This window comes from Mesoplodon densirostris, chromosome 3, assembly GCF_025265405.1.
Source record: "Mesoplodon densirostris isolate mMesDen1 chromosome 3, mMesDen1 primary haplotype, whole genome shotgun sequence".
NCBI lineage: Eukaryota > Metazoa > Chordata > Mammalia > Artiodactyla > Ziphiidae > Mesoplodon > Mesoplodon densirostris.
This window is the reverse complement of record NC_082663.1, coordinates 127,292,005-127,311,331: the sequence shown is the minus strand read 5'-3', so window position 1 is coordinate 127,311,331 and position 19,327 is coordinate 127,292,005. Positions and strand designations below refer to the sequence as shown.

The 19,327-nt window shown below is 36.7% G+C and overlaps 1 protein-coding gene across 1 annotated transcript in view; it reads right to left on the bottom strand.

Annotated features, from left to right (window-relative positions):
- Window positions 1-679: 679 nt before the first annotated feature.
- The window catches only part of LOC132486861 (serine protease inhibitor Kazal-type 5-like), a 63,039-nt gene continuing 44,391 nt past the window's right edge, over window positions 680-19,327 (bottom strand). The window contains exons 17-24 of the mRNA XM_060094433.1: window positions 18,295-18,422; window positions 16,621-16,717; window positions 15,025-15,152; window positions 11,579-11,651; window positions 10,543-10,670; window positions 10,311-10,389; window positions 3,522-3,652; window positions 680-839 (exon numbers count right to left, since the gene is read on the bottom strand). Of these exons, the coding sequence (XP_059950416.1) occupies window positions 680-839; window positions 3,522-3,652; window positions 10,311-10,389; window positions 10,543-10,670; window positions 11,579-11,651; window positions 15,025-15,152; window positions 16,621-16,717; window positions 18,295-18,422 (924 nt within the window). The remainder of the gene's footprint in view (window positions 840-3,521; window positions 3,653-10,310; window positions 10,390-10,542; window positions 10,671-11,578; window positions 11,652-15,024; window positions 15,153-16,620; window positions 16,718-18,294; window positions 18,423-19,327) is intronic.

The following is a 19,327-nucleotide window of genomic DNA, read 5'->3' as shown; positions in this document are numbered from 1 at the left end:
TTCACTCAAATAAGGGTTATTTGAACAAAAGACTGTGATGTCATGACAGTTGATCTGATAACCTAGATGGCTAGTAAGTGACTAAGAGGTGGGATATGCTGGAAAAAGGGAAGATTTACCTCCTGGGTGAGATGGAGCAGGACGGTGCAGGATCTCATCATGCTACTCAGAACAGCACACAATTTAAAACTTGTGAGTTGTTTATTTTTGGAATTTTCCATTTAGTATTTTTGGACCTTGGGTAACTAGAGCCATGGAAAACAAAACCTCAGATAAGGTGAAATTACTGTGATGTGTGTCATAACATCCTTGTAGGGAATTTAAATGAAAAAGGCAACTTTTCATGTTGGTAAACAGTTTAATGCAAAGTATTGATATGAGGATATAAGGTTTAAGTCCACTTCTTTCAGTATCTGACCTCGCTTGGTCTCTGTCTCATCTTTGTATTGCAGATCACAGAAAATAAAATCAACTCTGCAGAAGTGTTACATTATGTACATTGCTCATAAACAGTCTGTCAATGATCCCAGTAAACTGTAAACATTTAAAAATGTTAACTACTATATTTTTATTCCCACATATTTCAGTAATTACTTAATTATCTTCACAATGAAGATGTGACCAATTCTGGGGTTATCTGACCTAGTATCATTTCCCTGGCCATAGAAATGTCAATCACTCAGTTCAAGAGAACAGAAGCAGAACCACCTGGTTCTGACACTGTAATCATGAACGCCGGTGTACTTACAGATGCTGGCACGCTGAGAGGTGTTGTTTCTGGGTTGCTATTCTCCTCACATCTTCCTTCCCTGAGTATGTGTGTATTAGTTTGGTGTATTCTAAAACAGAAGAGGAAGTTTCAAAGATGGGAAAACTCAAAGTTATAATGAAAAAAAAAGACAAAACACAACCAAGGATCAATATGAGTGACATTTGGGCATCAAACCAGAACTGAAATTAGGGATAGGGGCCAGGATCTGCATTCAACTATTTTCCAGTAGGCATCATTCAGGTTTATTCTCTCTCTTCTGATTTAGCCCCAGATTTGTGCTCCAGGCCTGGTTCTATTTCATCACATTTCATTCTCCTGTACACTACACAGTCATGGAATTGTTGAATGTCAGAAATAAACTTGGAGATCATCTGGAGCAAAAGCCATTATTTTATAGATGGGAAAACTGGATCCCAGAGAGAAGTTTGACTTTATTGGATACCTATAATGTGACTTGGGGATTATAAAATAGAATATATTTTGTAAAATGTATTTTATATAAATATATATAAATTCTATATGTATGTTATAAAATATAACAATATATGATCATAAAGTGTGAATTTTATATCAGTAGTTGGAAAGAATCTTAAAAGATGAATTTTTTTTTTTTTTTTTTTTTTTTTTGCTGTACGCGGGCCTCTCACTGTTGTGGCCTCCCCCATTGCGGAGCACAGGCTCCGGACGCACAGGCCCAGCGGCCATGGCTCACAGGCCCAGCCTCTCCGCGGCATGTGGGATCTTCCCAGACCGGGGCACGAACCCGTATCCCCTGCATCGGCAGGCGGACTCTCAACCACTGCGCCACCAGGGAAGCCCTTAAAAGATGAATTTTAATGCCTTTCTCATGAGAAATATTATATAGCAAACATCTACTTGTTTGCTCTGGTGATAGGAAACTCACTGTCTATCAGGACAGTTCATTTTATCTTTGAACATTGTGCAAGTTGAAACTGCTTCCCTATAACTTCCTCTAAGACCATGGAAACCAATAATGTTCCATCTTCCCTGGGATAGCCTGAATCTTCTCTTCCTAATGTATACTCACAGTTCTTTACTTAAACAATCCTTTATCAATATTTTTATTATGGGCATTTCTGTAATTTCTGAAGCTCCCTTGAGTAAACTTGCTGTGGGTTTATACAGTTAATAGAATGCTTGTAGAGCACTGGATGGATAATTTAGGGCCTGGCATTTACAATAAAGAGAAGTTGAAGGATTTCTGGGGTGAAAATAAGACATATATAGCAACAGATTCATGAATGGTTGTACTCATTCCTTAAACATTTAATACATTTAAGAATTAAGATTCCTTAATTATTAAAACTCTGTAAGATCCATGGAGAGACCTCAAGAGATTTATGTGCCCACAGATATTGTGCAGACAAATTTTTAATGTTTCATCATTTTCTTTTCCTTTGTGGAAAGAGGTAACTTTCTCTATATTATCAAAGGAATCTTTGATCCCCAAATGTTTAAGGAACTACTGCCTTGGATATAACAGTAGTGTAGTGGAGAGAAAAGAAAACTGTGTTTAGACCCAAATCAACAAGATTAAAATCCAATCTGATCTACTTCCTAGCTTTGTCATTTTAAACAAATTACCTGGACTCTCTGAGCCTCAGATTAACTTTATGTGCAATGAAGATGATACCACTCTGTAGTGAGCAGTGAGAATTCAGTGAAACTGTGAATATGAAAGTGACTTACTTACAGATATAACATATAAAGCCCTCATATCCAGATTTTAGTCTATGTATATGAACTGCAGAATGGCTCTTGCTTTTGTGAATTAGTTGATTTAAAAGGAAATAAATGTAAATTCAGAAATTTTCCTGGGATTGAAAAGCAGGATATCAGTCCCATCCTCACATTCTGGGCCTTGCTTATAGTGTTCTAAGAAGGAGAGAATGAACATATATGGACTGCAATGTAAGTCTGAGGTGGGGTGGGGTAGAAAAGTCAAGATTTGCCACCATGCCCTTATTTAAAGCTGGTCAAATGAAGGCTGGGAACAGGTGAAGAATGTGAATGGATGTGAGAGTAAATAGCATTCGAGCAGAAAAGCAACAACAAATCTACAACCAATAATTAAAGTAATAAAACAAATTCCTTGTATTTAACTAAAATAAAAATCGCAATTCTTCTCAATAATCCTGTGAAGTCAGCTGGCCCAGAGAACTATCTCAAGTTTTCCAGGGAAGAAAGTGAATCTCAGAATGATAAGATAACATACCTGCAGATAGATTATAATAAATTGAGAATAGGTCTGCCGTTTGCTCCAGTGTGCTTTCTTCTGCATGATAGCACTTCCTGCTCCAAGAAGACTTGGAGAGGATGGGAAATCTGTGACTATCAGGTAGTCATAAGGCCATTAGAGATTAGAGGCTGGGCTGACTCTGTATCGCAATGATTTTCAACTTTTTTCTCTTTACACGAAGGGTAGATGATGTTCATGCTCCCATGAGTGCACATGGGCTTAGATTTTCTCTAATTATTGTAACCCCACCACTTTTTCCTTTCTCTTCCACTCAGTAAACTATATGAACAGTTTTATTAAAGGGATAACCTTAAATCCTCTCTATTTTATGCATGAATAAGATCATTCACAACATTTGAATTTTAACTGTTATGATTAGTAAATTGTTTGCCACACACCTCACATTCATATCAGTACACTGCTCTGGGTCAACACTGTCATCAAGAGCCTCTACACTGGAAGATGGACTCATTGGACTTGTATACTTACAGATTTTCATGACAGAGCTTGCAAGGATTGCTGTATGTCTGGCCATCATCACCACAGACAGGCTGTAAAACCTTTGGACAAAGGTAACCCATCCTGGGTAATACTCGGTAGTGTTTGCACATCTCAGAGTTCTGAACAAGCAAAACATAAAGCACATTTGCTCAATGGCACTCAAGAGATATGAGCTTGGGGAAAACCTCTTGATTTCCTCAATCATGTATGAATAAATGATTAGTAAAGGAACTGTAACATAGGTTATACAAACTCACATATTCGTTTCACACCACTGTTAGGTAGATTTAACCTCCTAGATTTGGCTTTTTACTAGGGAAGTTAAGTAGCTAAACCAAGATACAAGGAAAAACAAAGCAATAAGAAAACAGAAATCCTACATGATACTGGGCACAGATAAACTGAGGTATGCCCATAGGAAAAAAACTACCATGCAAGAAATAATATCCCCCTTTTTTTTTCTTAAATGAAGACACTGGTTATATACAATCTAGAAAGGAGAGACTCAGAGGTAAATGCTAGGTAACCATATGGGTTTTTGAGTCCCAGCTCTGCCACTAGTTAGAGGAGTGATTTATCTGACTTCTCTGAGCCTTAGTTTCTCATCTGAAAAACATGAATAATAATAGCTCTTGCCTCATTTGTTTTAGGGAATCAAATCAGATAATGCATTTATATGCATACATAATACAGTGTTTGGCACACACTAAGTGCTCAGTATATGTCAGTTGTCAGTATGTTTCCTAAGGTAAAAAATACATAGATTTTTCATGTAGAAGAAGGAACATTATTTGTTGTTGGTAGTCTTTTGGAAGTGTGAGTTTAATAATGATGATGATAATAATAATAACTTTATCTTAAAGTAGGACCAAAGGGAAAAAAACAGAGAAATTTTAAAAATAAGATTATGAAAGACTTAAATTCAGTGGTGTCAATAATTACATTAAATATTAATAGGACCAAGTACTTCAGTTAAAGAACAGACATTATCAGACTGGAGAATCAAAATGACTCAACTTATAATATTTAGAAGAAGTATACTTGAACTCTTTTTTTTATAATAACTTTTTTTAACATCTTTATCGGAGTATAATTGCTTTATAATGGTGTGTTAGTTTCTGCTGTATAACAAAGTGAATCAGCTACACATATACATATATCCCCATATCTCCTCCCTCTGCATCTCCCTCCCACCCTCCGTATCCCACCCCTCTAGGTGGACACAAAGCATGGAGCTGATCTCCCTGTGCTATGAGGCTGCTTCCCACTAGCTATCTATTTTACATTTGGTAGTGTATATATGTCCATGCCACTCTCTCACTTCGTCCCAGCTTCTCATTCCCCCTCCCCGTGTCCTCAAGTCCATTCTCTACATCTGCGTCTTTATTCCTGTTCTGCCCCTAGGTTCTTCAGAACCTTTTTTTTTTTTTTTAAGATTCCATATATATGTGTTAGCATACGATACTTGTTTTTCTCTTTCTGACTTACTTCACTCTGTATGACAGTCTAGGTCCATCCACCTCACTACAAATAACTCAATTTCATTTCTTTTTATGGCTGAGTAATATTCCATTGTATATATGTGCTACATCTTCTTTATCCATTCATCTGGCAGTGGATACTTAGGTTGCTTCCATGTCCTGGCTGTTGTAAATAGTGCTGCAATGAATGTTGTGGTACATGACTCTTTTTGAATTATGGTTTTCTTGGGGTATATGCCCAGTAGTGGAATTGCTGGGTCATATGGTAGTTCTATTTTTAGTTTTTTAAGGAACCTCCATACTGTTCTCCATGGTGGCCTTATCAATTTACATTCCCACCAACAGTGCAAGAGGGTTCCCTTTTCTCCACACCCTCTCCAGCATTTATTATTTGTAGATTTTTTTGATGATGGCCATTCTGATCGGTGTGAGGTGATACCTCATTGTAGTTTTGATTTGCATTTCTCTAATGATTCTTTAACTATATCTTTATAATTCAACCAGTAGGTTAAAAGTAAAAGGATGGAAAATATATACATGCAAACACTCATCATATAAAAGGTGGTATATCTATATTAATATCCCACAAAGTAGAATTTAGGACAAGAAGTAATAGCAGAGATAAAGAAGAGAATTTCTAATTATAAAATAATAAATTCAGTAATTAACCATCCCAAACATTTATGTACCTAAAGTATAGTTTCAAAATATCTGAGGCAAAAATTGACTGACTGAAGGGAGAAATAGGCAAATTTGCAAACAAATGGAAATATTAACATACTTCTTTTTATAATTGATACCCCAGACAAAAAATATCAACATATAATATTTGAAAAACAAAATTAACCAGCTTGACCTAAGTGATATTTATAGGCCTCTGTATCCGACAGCTGCAGACTATACATTCCTTTCAAGTGGACATGAAATTGTTGCCAAAATCGACCATATTCTGGGTCATTAAGCCAGTGTTGATAAATTTCAAAATTGAAGTCATAAAATGTGAGTTTTAGGATCACAGTGGAATAATTATAGCTATAAATATGATAGCTATAAAATTCCTCAGTATTTAGAAATTAAGCAACACACTTCTAAAGAACTCATGACTCTAAAGTAATCATAATGGAATGTAGAAGTGTTTTGAACTGAATGATAATGAAAATACAAAATATCAAAACTCAGTAGCTAATGCAGTGATTTGAAGGAAAGTTTTAAGTAAATACATAAATAGAAAAAGTTTTAAAATCAATAAACCTCCATTTCAAGAAACTAGCAAATAATAAGCAAATTAAGCTCAAAGGAAATAGAAGAAAACAAATAATAAAAGAAATTTATGAAATAGAAAACAGAACAAAGCCAAACATTGGTTGTGTGAAAAGATTAGTAAATTGATAAACTATTTACAAAATTGACAAAATGCAAGAAACACACATTAGCAATATTAAAAATAAAAAGTGGTATACTATATAAATATAGATATTAAAAGGATAATGTGGAAATGTTATTAATAACTGTTTGCCAATAAATTTGACCACTTAGACGGAATTAACAAATTCCTTGAAAACCACTTTCTGAGAAGAAATAGAAAATTTAATAGTAGTCTGTCTGTTGATAATTATTTCAGAGGTATAAAGAAGTATTTTCTAATTCGTTTTTTTAAATAATTCAAACATCTAAAGCGACTATTTTAGACTGTGGTGAGTTCCATATCAATATAGATAATTCAGGGAGAGTTTAGACAAGCACCTTCTAAGAATCCCTGGTAAAGGTAGGACTGAACCAGGTATATCCTTAGTATTTTTCAGGTATCTGCTGCCCCAAGGTTGAACTACTAAAATAAAGGATTATAAAGAAGCAACAAAGACAGAATTATGCTTCTCTTTTCTTACATAGCACATCAACTCTGAACAAATTCTCCACCTCCAAAATAGACCTAGGATTCATCCACCTCTCATGACCTCCACCGCTACCACCATGGTATAAACCAGCCTCTGTGGATTATTGCTGTGGCTAACTAGCTATCTAGCTTTTGCTCTTGTCCTTCTGCACCATGGTATAAACCAGCCTCTGTGGATTATTGCTGTGGCTAACTAGCTATCTAGCTTTTGCTCTTGTCCTTCTGCAGTGTATTTTCAATTCAGCAGGCAGAGTCATTCTTTTAAAACATAAATCACATCACGTCACTGCTCTTTTCAAAACCTTCATTCAGAATAATAGCTAACGCCTTTAAAATGGTCTACAAAATCCTACATAAGATGGCCTCCTGTTACTTTAATGACTGCCTCCTTCATAACTGTCTCTGTGGTCACTCTGTGTCAACTGTACTGGGCTCCTTGCTGTACTGTGATCCCTGCCTCAAGGCTTTGCTGTTCCTCTTCTTGCAATGTTCTCCCCTCACTTACATGTATGGAATTGATCCCTTTAGGAGGTGCAAATGTCACCTTCTCAGAGAGCTCTTTCCTGTACAAGCTACTTAAAATTGTATCCCAGCATTTACTAGAGCATTTTTCTACTTTATTTCCCCCTTGCTATTACATTTTATTTATTCACATCATCTATGATCTGTGTTCTTCCACTATAAACTCTGTAAGTGTAGAGAGTTCTATCTGTTTTGTTTATGGCTATTGTTCTCATATGCACAGTAATGCTTGGAAAATAGTAGGTACTTAATAATTACTTGTAGAATGCATAAATGATAGCTAAATAAATGACAAAATGAATAATGAATGTTGTTCTCTTCCCCAAGAGAAAGCTCAGCTCAAAACTAGGTTATTCAGGAGGAAGCATGATCGGGTTTCTGGTCTGCTGGTGATATCTTATTTCTTGATCTGGTGTTAATATCACAGATATGATCACTTAATAATAGCTGTACACTTATGATATATACACTTTTTCTATATGACTATTATACTTCAGTAAAATGGTTTTTTTAAAATAACACATTTTCGGAGGGATAAATTGGGAGATTGGGATTGACATATACACACTACTATATATAAAATAGATAACTAATAAGAACCTGCTGTATAGCACAGGGAACTCTACTCACTACTCTGTAATGGCCTATATGGGAAAAGAATCTAAAAAAAAGAGTGGATATATGTATAACTCATTCACTTTGCCGCATACCTGAAACTAATACAACATTGTAAGTCAACTATGCTCGAAAAAAACCAGATTTTATTATTCACAATAGCCAAGATACACACACACACACACACACACACACACACACACACACACACAGACAATGGAATATTATTCAGTCATGAGAAAAGGAAATGCTTCCATTCGTGACAACTTGGATGAATCCTGAGGGCAGTGTGCTAAGTTAAATAAGTCAGACAAAGTCAAATACTGTATGACATCACTTATATGTGGAATCTAAAAAAGTTGAACTCATAGAAACAGAGAATAGAAGGGTTGTTAACCAGGGGATGGTATTGGAGAAAATGGGAGACATTGGTCAAAGTGTACAAGCTTTTAGTTAAAAGATCAGTTATGGGGCTCTAATATACGGTATGGTGATTATAGCTAATAATACTGTTATATACTCAAAGTTGGTGAGTAGATCTTAAATATTCTCACCACAAAAAAGGAATGGTAATTATGTGACGTGATGGAGGTGTTAGCTAACACTATAATGGTAATCATTTTACAATCTGTAAGTCTATCAAATCAATGTGTTGTACACAAATTTACATAATGTTATATGTCAACTGTAGCTCAATAAAGCTGGGGGGGAAATAGCAGATTTTGTGCATAGCTCTTCTCCATGCTTAGGGATCCCTAGTATAGTGCCTAATTTACTAGAAATATGTAATTAGTATGTATTTCACTAGTGTAACTCATCTATTATTCTACTTGATTTGGGAAAATAATTAGATAAAATTCATGTTTGACACCTTTCTTTCTTCTTTTTTTGGGTCATCAGATTAGGTGCTAAAGTCTCCCTTCTAGGACCCAATTCAAGACTGCACTTTGTGAATGAATATACTTCATGCTCTCATATCTTCTTCACTTCTTTCTACTCCTGACCTTGGCAAAGCTCTAAAAAAGCAGTCCCATTAGGCTCAATGTAAATATAATAAGTATAAAATTACATATTTATATTTACATAAGTATATAATAAGTATAAATAAGTTCAGCATAGCATTCCAGGCTGTTGGAAGAAGGACTTGGTTGGGAGTGGGAGGAAGTTGGGTGAAGAGCCTTTCTGGTCTGCTGAAAGAGTATTTCTTCTTGTTTGAAATTCCTAAAATAGATATTTTAAAACTTGAAAAAAAAATGATCAATATTAGAAATAGGTGTCCAGTAGAGATCATTTTAAGTTGTACAATAAAGTCTTTTCGCAAAGCCATTCATCTACCAAAATGCATAATTCCCAACATGTTTTTCAAAAATGAACATTACTATTAATGTTTCATTTTGTGTAGTCAGTATAGAACTAATGAAAAGTTGCCTCATTAATGGGAAAACTTTCCTGGGGAAATTTCACAATTTCACTTTTCTAATTGAAGTCCATAGATGGATTAGAAGAGATTGTGCTGTTGTCATATTCTATGTGCTGCTGTTGTAAAGCACTGAACCTTATTTTTAAAAACCCCAACTGAATACAAGATGGCACCAGAATGCCAAGTCAAGAATTTATCATCTGGGGCTTCCCTGGTTGCACAGTGGTTGAGAATCTGCCTGCCAATGCAGGGGACATGGGTTTGAGCCCTGGTCTGGGAAGATCCCACATGCCACGGAGCAACTAGGCCCCTGAGCCACAACTACTGAGCCTGCGTGTCTGGAGCCTGTGCTCTGATAAGAGAGCCCGCAATAGTGAGAGGCCCGCGCACCACGATGAAGAGTGGCCCCCGCTTGCCACAACTAGAGAAAGCCCTCGCACAGAAACGAAGACCCAACACAGCCAAAAATAAAATAAAATAAAATAGAAAAAAAAAGAATTTATTATCTGGAGCTCCAAGCTTTTGATACTTTTTTTTCTTGCTTGTAATTTTGGCATCTATTTGCTTAATTGTTTTAAAACTTCAGAAAAAAAATCCACTTGATAATAACAATAATTTTACAATTACCACTGTTCCTGCAAATGTGTGGTAATTGCATCAGAGTTGCTCTTAGGGTATTGAATTCCATGCTGTTTCTTTGAAGTTCTGGCCATGTCTTTCTTGTTTATCATTATATCCACAACGACTGGGACAGAGTAGGCATTCCATAAGTATTTGTTGAATGAATCAATCTTGCAACCAATCATCATCCAAATTTAAGCATAAGCACATCTAACATATATTACCTCTTTTTCATTGTTCTCTTCAGCTGCGTTTCTCATGTAGTCCTGTGCTTTCGGTTTTCTTGCGGCTGCTTCCTTTGCCCTTGAAGAAAAAAATGAGAAGAAATGTTTCAACTAAAGTGAACAAACACCTCAGGTGTGCTTTAAAAATAATTGTCATTTTCTCAAGCTGATAAGAAATGATTATTTCCTTTAAGACTCACAATTAAAGGCCCATTTTTGAAAAATAACTCACAGTTTTTCCTTACACATAGCACACGTGTTGCTATATGTCTTGCCATCTAGACCCTTGACAGGGTCACTTTCTCGGGTGCAAGTAAGTTGTCCATTATTCATTTGACTTCTAAACTCATCACATACATCCTGAAAAGAAGGAAGGATTAAATTGGAAATGGCTATTTTCACATAGTATTTGACTGAGCTTGAAAATTGGAAGATTTTGACTCAGGAGTTGGGCAGCCACTTAACCTTGCTGTGGGAGGCTCCATAACGGACCACAAAGGTGTCCAAGTTATAATTCCTGGAACCTGAAAATATGTAGCCTCACATGGCAAGCAGGAATTAAAGTTGAAGATGGAATTCAGGTTGCTAACCAGGTGACCTTAGAATGGAGAGATTATCCCGGATTATCTGGGTGGGCCCAGTGTAATCACAAAGATTCCTATGAGTGAAATAGGAAGGCAGGAAAATCAGTGTCAGAATGATGCAGCTTAAAAAAAAAAATCAACTGGCTTCTGCTGATTTTAAAGATGGCCACAAGCCAAGGAATGCAGGCACTTCTAGAAATTAAAAAAAAAAAAAAAGGCAAAGAAATAGATCTTCCCCAGAACCTCCAAAAGGGAAAGCAGCCCTACTGACACCTCGGCTGTAACACAGTGAGACCCATTTAGGACTTCTGAACTCCAGAAATGTATGATGATGAATTTGGGTTGCTTTACCACTGTTGGTAGTAATTTGTTACAGCAGCCGAACCTCATTTTCCCCATCTACAAAATGAGGTTGAAAAAAACTTAGTTGACTAGGCTATTGAGATACTTAAATAAACTACTATTTATAAAACTGTTTTATAAAGTGTTCGACTGAAAGATTTCCATTTGGTGTTAAATTTCTACACTGAAAAAGTTATCAGGGATATTCCCATTAATGATGATTTCTGATGTTCTAAGGGCAATATCTTGACTGGCAACATTGACAACCTCTTTCCACATTTTTGATAGTTAAGTAGTGACTTACAGAAGACCATTCTTGCCAAAACCTAGTTAATGATTCACCTTTCTTAATGCTGATACATTCCCATTTGATCTGTAGCCAGGATTCTTCTTTTTTGCCTCTGCTTCTCCTTGCCTGGAAAAGAAAAGAGTCAGTAGTCATCTTGCAGACACATACTCAGATTTGGAAGGGGCTTAGAGTTTATGTACACTAAACCACCTCCTTCCTAGAGAACCTCTCACAGATGGACAGTGACTTTGGTTATTAAGAAGCTCCCTCATTACAAGGTAGATATTCTCGGCAGATCAAGTCAAGTTAATCTCAGAGTCTCCTTTATTTGTATCCAAATTCATCTCCCTATAGCTTTCATCCTTTAGTCTTACTTCACATTCTCAGGAAAACACAGAACAAGCCTGCTGAATCCATTACCTCTTCCTGATATTAACCCTTTAGATATCTAAAGGCAAGTTTCAGGTCTCCAAGTCCGCCTTCCTCAGTTCTTTCACCTTTTTATCATAAGTTGTGGTTTTAATGCCTCACCAATTCACCATTCTTATTCCTCAATTTGTAGGTCAATCTATTATAGTACCATTTCAATTCATTATAATATCATTGGAGCCCAAGATAGAAAGAAGACAAGTGATATAGGAAGTACCTTAGGATCATGTTTTTTGGGTTTTTTTTTTAACCTTTCACCTTTCTGATAAAATATTTATGCCAGTGGTTCCTAAGTTTTCATGTACATTAAGAATCAGTTATGAGATTTTTAAAATCAGATTCACCATCAGTCCCAACAATTTTACTGACAAGATCTACATCGGGATTCAGTAACCCGATTTTTAACAAGCAAGCCGGGTGATTCTGATGCAGTTGGCCCAAGATCCAAATACTGCAGAACTCTAGTACACGTATTTCTCCTTCAAAGTTTCATTTGGTAGTGTATATATGTCCATGCCACTCTCTCACTTTGTCACAGCTTACCCTTCCCCCTCCCCATATCCTCAAGTCCATTCTTTAGTAGGTCTGTGTACCAAATGTAAAATAGATAGCTAGTGGGAAGCAGCTGCATAGCACAGGGAGATCAGCTCGGTGCTTTGTGACCACCTAGAGGAGTGGGATAGGGAGGGTGGGAGGGAGGGAGATGCAGGAGGGAAGAGATATGGGGACATATGTATATGTATAACTGATTCACTTTGTTATAAAGCAGAAACTAACACACCATTGTAAAGTAATTATACTCCAATAAAGATGTAAAAAAATAAAATTTTCATTTGGCTTTATGCTTAAAAGAAACGTGTATGAATATATATAACATGAATATGTGTGTGTGTGTGTTTTAGGGAGCTCCCTTTTCATATATAAGAAATAGGGAAGTGGTAGTAAATGTATCCTGAAGATTCAAACAAATATAAAGTCATTAAATCTTAAATACTAGGAAAAAGAGACCACCTATAATGATTCAGTCTGGTGGAATTCAATTTACAATCACAGCTCTGCTCAGAAATCTCCAGTGGCTTCTGATCACACATAGAATAAAATCCAATGTCCTTCTCTTGGCCCAAAAAAGCCTTACATGATCTTTCCAAATTAATTTCTGCAATTTTCCACGCAGTAATCTTGAGACATAATGACCTCCTCTCTCTTTCCTGAGCTTGAGAATTTCATATATATCTACAGAAACTTGCACTGGCTCCTGCTCTGCCTGAAACTTTCTTCCTTCAGATGGCCAGCTGGCTCATTTCACTCCCTTTTTCAGGTCTCCCTTACTGTCAGGCTTTCCCCAAACACCATAAAGTAGCACCTCCAATCCCTTTCTTTTGCCTTACTCTGCTTTACTTATCTTATCAACACCTGGTCTTGTTATGTAGCTTTTTACTTCTTTGTTTATAATCTGTCTTTCCTATATTATAGTTCCATATGGCAGGAATTTTGTCTTGTTCACTTGAAGAGCACCTGTCCGTGAAGAGTGCCTATTATATAGTAGGCAGTCAAAAACCATTGTCAGATGAATGGGTTCCAAAGATTGTAAAATTATTTGATTTATGTTGTTAAATACTTTGTTATGTTGTTAAATATTTTGTTACCTGGAATAAGTATCTTATAACATAGGTAAGTATCTTATAACATAGATGACATGGATTGTATCAGCAAAGTTTTATCTTAATAATTGTTTGCATCTGAGAATCATCATTTGTTCCTTCACAAAATTACCCACTATTAATATGTGATGCAGAAAGAAATAGTCATATGTGAAGAGCTATCCCAATTACGTACATCATACCTACAAAGTATGAGGTGTGCAAAGGGGCAACATAGAGTAGCATAAGAGATCATAATAGTCATTCTTTTATTGCTATTAATGGTGACACCTGTTATTTGCTGAACATTAATTACAGTGCTAATAGTGACCATTCACATTTTTTGTGCACCTCCTTTGTGCTAGGCACTGTGGTAAGAGTTTTACATAGGTTTTCTCATTTAACTTTCAAAAGAAACATCATGTGGCTACTATGATTATGGCTGCCCCACCCCCACTATAAATATGAGCAGATTAAAGCCTAGGGACGTGAAATAACCCGTCCAAGAACATGGAGCCGAAATAACCATATGATGCTAATACCCTAGCACTGCCCCATTCTGCCACCCTGCTTCTATTAAAGAATTTTATGACATGGAATAAATACTAGGCTGGTATTCAGAAGAACTGGATTCTAGTTTTAGCTCTGAAGTCACTCCCCCATGAGACCTTGTACTTAAAAAAAAAAATTCAGTTTTTCTCATCTGTAAAATGCAACATTTGGAATAACTAGATTTTATCACGTGGCCTGTAGTACCACAATCACAAGATTGTGATTTTTTTTCAAGGAGGAAAAAAATGTGTGTGGAGAAGCATTAAGTGCTCATTAAATGCATATCAATTAAATACCATAATTAATAGCACTGTGATATATGCATCAAATTTTAGAACTATAAGTACCCATCAAGGTTACCTAGAAAACTACCTCAGTATACAGATAGGACCAATAGTGGTTATGTTACTTGCTGCAATAACACAAATCAAGAGTGGCTGAGTTGGATCATTAAGCACTCCAATCAGTACCATTCACCAAAAGAAAATAAATAGAAGGAACAAACCCTGGATTGGGCAATAAATGTGTCCCATACATATGACATGAAGCAACCCTCTTAAACTATGTTGGTTATTCCAAATGACCATTGCAAACCCTCCTTAGGATTTAGGCATGATGTATTCTAAAGAGCCATTAACTACCATGATGACACAGTTCACAGAATTATGATAGAAAATAGAGTAGGAATCAGCCACTGATTAGCTGCCCTTACTAGGGCTCATTGTTCCTTAGGGGATGCAAGAGAAAGAGATAATATTTGAGAATTAACAAAAAGGGTAGTGTTCACGAAAGGAGCTATAGGCAAATGAGAAATAACCATTAATTCAGGAGGAATATGTGGCAATCTTTTAGACATGCAGGTTGAGAAAATTACTTACAGTTTCTCTTCACACATGGTACACTTATTGTTGTACAATTTGCCATTTGCATTGCGTATAGGATCAACCTCCCGAGTACAGCCGAGTGTTCCATTTTTCATTTGTCCCTGATACTCAGCACATGGGTCCTGAAAGGGAAGAAGAGAGCAGGCCTCTTGGATGACTTGGTCTGTTGTATTGTTATTAAGTTTGTTAAATAATTTGAGTAAGAAGTTCTTGTCTATGTCCTCTTATAAGGCACGTAACATCTAGGATTGCTGTCTACAGAAGAGGAGGGGCTGGAATCATCCATATTCTAAGACATCTGTTGTCATGGGTAATGTTGCTTTTAAGGTTCTACAAAGGGAAATTATAAAGCTGGTTGGGATTTAATCGCACAAATCAAGGGTAAGCAAACTATAGCCTACAGGACTAATCTGTCCTGCTGTCTGTTCTTACATATGAAGGTTTATATATAAAACTTGAAACACACCCTCACTCATTCATTTAAATATTATTTATGGCTGCTTTCCCACAACAGTGGCTATTCAACAGAGTTGAATAGTTGCAACAGAGACCGTGTGACCCGCAATGCCTAAAATATTTGACATCTGTCCTTTTACAGAAAAAAAAAAATTTGCTGACCTCTAATGTACATAGAAGGGAGAAAGAAGTGCTGGGAGAACGCACAGAATCATTCAAAATGCCAAGGAAGACAGGCCTGAGCAAATTATGAAGATAGAAAAAGGGTCTTAACAAGTCTATCATTTGAGAGTGAGAACTCAGCTTCCTACAGGCGAAAATATGGAAAAACAGAAAAGCCAAAATTTATCAAAGGCAGATATTGGGCCTGTATCAGATCTGGAGGCAAAGAGATGGTCTTGATATCCCCAGGTCATAAGAATAGAAATAAGGTGGCGGTGATCTCAGGCAGTTGTGTTCACATGCCTGAGGAGTGGGCTCACATGCAACACTGTCATGCTGACACTTAAAAAAAAAAAGTCTCAGGAAATGTGCTAAACACTTGCCTAAATTATTTTATTGTATCCCTATAAGAGTACTGCTAAGTAAGAGAAACTAGAGTTGAATGAGATGAAGTGATTTATTCAGTGCTTTGCAAGTCCTAGTGGCATGGGTAGGATGATACCTCAAACTACGTGACTCGAAAACCTGTGCTCTTTCACCATATTATCCTGCCTGGGAACAATAGAAAATATACCTCCAAAAAGTGGCTCCATTCAGGGAAAGAGAGAATAATGAAAGGAAATGAAGAGCATGTGATGCTGATGTGGAACGTCTCCACATTTATACCACTCACTCTCCTAGGATCATTTATTGGTCTGAAAGCTAGATGATATGAAGAGGAGTCAAGAGACTGGGGTCTGGTATTCATGTTAATTATTTCCAAGTTTAAAGAAGTCAAAGTGAGCCCTAGAGAAACTAAAAATTGCTCAGATATTACTCTACAGTCTTAAGGGGAAAATCCCCTGTCCTTCCAAGGATGCTTTCCAACACAGCACTACATACATTCGTAGCCTTTGACCATAGGGTCTGCCGGGGTCCCAGTGCCATTGAGTTGAGCCCACTCTGGTTATGGAAATCAGAGGCTGCTCTCACCTGAGCTTTCCCTCTTCCGCCACGTTTGGAACCACGCCCTGCAGGTTTTCTCTGATCTTCCTTTTCTTTTCTCTTTCTTTCTTCATCTTCTTTCTGGCTGGAAATTGGAAAGTGGGAGGTAGGGAATAATAGATTACAGAGAATGGAATGCATTTCTATGAGTTTCTCATCATATGACCAAATTAGATTTGTATGGAATTCACCAGCATTTATTGAACACCTATTACATTGCAGGCCCTCTTCTTTGAAAATATCAATAGAAAGATGAATTATGTCGCATCCTTTTGCCTGGAAGAGCTCTCACTGCAGTAGAAGAAAACCAGTGTTTACATAACCTCAAGCAAGACTAGGTGAGCAATTAATTACCATTTTGTAAATGCTCATGTGAACCTCCAGCTGGATTTCTCTCAAATACCTCATGTTCAAAAGGTCCCAAAATAATTATCTTCTCTGCCAAATGTGTTCTTCCTCCTGGATTCTCTTGCACAAAGAACAAAACATTGGAGCCATCCCTAACTGCTCCCTCTCCTTCAGCTCGCATAGCTGTTGCCACAGGACATTGGTTTCACTTTCACAGTGTCTCCTATGTTGACCCACTCACCTTCTATTCTAGCCCCCTTGCTCTAGTTACCTCTCACTGGATTACTCTAATCCCCTACTACTGCCAGCGGTATTCTAAATTTTAGTCCCTTCTTCTTTTCTCCTTTTTACTGCTGACATGTTAATCTTCTAAAAGGAACCATATTTATGCTGCTTACTCTCTTAGCTGAAAAATTTTAGCAGCTTGCCACTGTATATAGAATTGACTTCAAAATCCATGATCTGGCATTCAAAGTTGGTGAAGTGGGTAAGCTCTAACTAAACTAAAATGACTTGCTCTCTTTATGTACATACTACAGTTTCTTTAATTTTAGATTTTACCTATGCTGTTCCTTCTTCCTCTCATTCCTTCCCATACTGTTCACATATGATCCAAATTACCAGATCTAGTTCTATTCTTCCATAAAACTTTCTATTAACGCTCCCTTTCCTAAACTACCATAACACATTGTATATATCATTTTTAATTTAGCAATTCCTCCTTTGTGTTATATTAATTTATGCCCATGTCTAAACCTTACTGAACTACATGATTTTTGGTAATACTGTTTCATTCAACTTTGTATAACCAACCGTTATACACATTATACATTGTACATGTTCAGCAAATGACTGTTAATGACAAATATTTTAGGTGTACTTCCAAACTTTGTGTAAATCTATTTTTAGTTTCCTAAAAGTGTGATTTTTTTTTCCAAAAATGCAGGTAGAGGCATTAGATTGATAGTAAAATCTGTGTATGTTCTCCCCAATGGGGATTACAAAATAATCCAGAAAAGGGATCCACCTGACAGCAAAGGACTTAGGATTTTATCAAGAAAGATGGTGTGATCATTGTGAGGTGCTACCCCAGAACTAATGGAGAATGTAGTGTAATAACTTAGTCATCTATTGCCTATTTCTAGAATTGTGAACCTTAACCTCTGTAAAGAGAGATTCACCCCAAAATGCTTTAGAGATCATCATTTGTCACTTTTACATGTAAGAAAAGGACAAACACAATCTATATTATATTCCCAGCTCTTTGCCTCCCGGCTCTGCCACCCACAGCATGGGCTTCATCTGTGCACTCACAGGACTGCTTTGCACATGGCGCACTTGTTGCCATGGGTCTTGCCATCTGGGCCACGCACAGGATCATTTTCTCGAGTGCAGAAAAGACTTCCATTTTTCTGAAGGCTCCGAAATTCACTGCATGTATCCTAAAAGGAGGAGAAAAGGCAAGAGCTTGGGTATCTTCTTGGAAATTACTTTGTTGGATCCCTACTAAGTGTTTCCTGGGAAAAAAAAAGAAAATGACCTATGAATGTTTCTTTCTGGCAGTTGTTTTGTTCAATTCCTAGTAAGCACACGGGACTTAAAAAGAGGTTTCTGTTTCTTTTTTCTTGAGATATAGCCTCCAAATCCAGACTGAACCTGCAGTCACACACAAGCAAGAACCTCTTAATAAACTGGGTTCTCTGCAGACTGGTCACAGTCCTTAGTCAAGATTTTATTGTCCCTCTCTATTATATTATAATGCAATAAAAACACTGCACATGGCATAGAATTTTAAAGAATTAAGGTTTAGGTAGAACTTTGAAGTTCACCTGGTGCAATCATCTGTACTATGTCTCAATCCCCTTTATGTCATGCTTGCCAAGAAGTGGTCTAATTTGCACTGGAACACCTGCAGTGATGAGTTCGTTATCCTCCAGATAGTTCATTCCAAAATTTCTTAGATCATTCCCACAGATTAACCATAGTACTACTTTGGGAGGATCTTGGAAAATATCTCTAATCAATCCTATAGGATCCTTATTCTTAGAGTTTTATTTTTCTAAGATGTCACTGCATAGGATGAATACGTTCTTTCGAACCCGTAAGCAAAGTCAACATATTCTACTTCCCTCAGAAAAATTGAGGATATTTTTCTCTCTGCACACAGAGAGTCCTTCAAATATTTGGAGAAAGCTTTCTTGTCCTTCTCCATAGTTCCCTATGTTCTTTTCCAAGATCAAAGCATCCCCAGATACTTCAGCCATTCTCTTCCAATCTGTTTCAGTCATTTGCACCATTTTGCATTCTTAATTCTTCCCCTTTCCTAAAGAATTTCACATAGTATTCC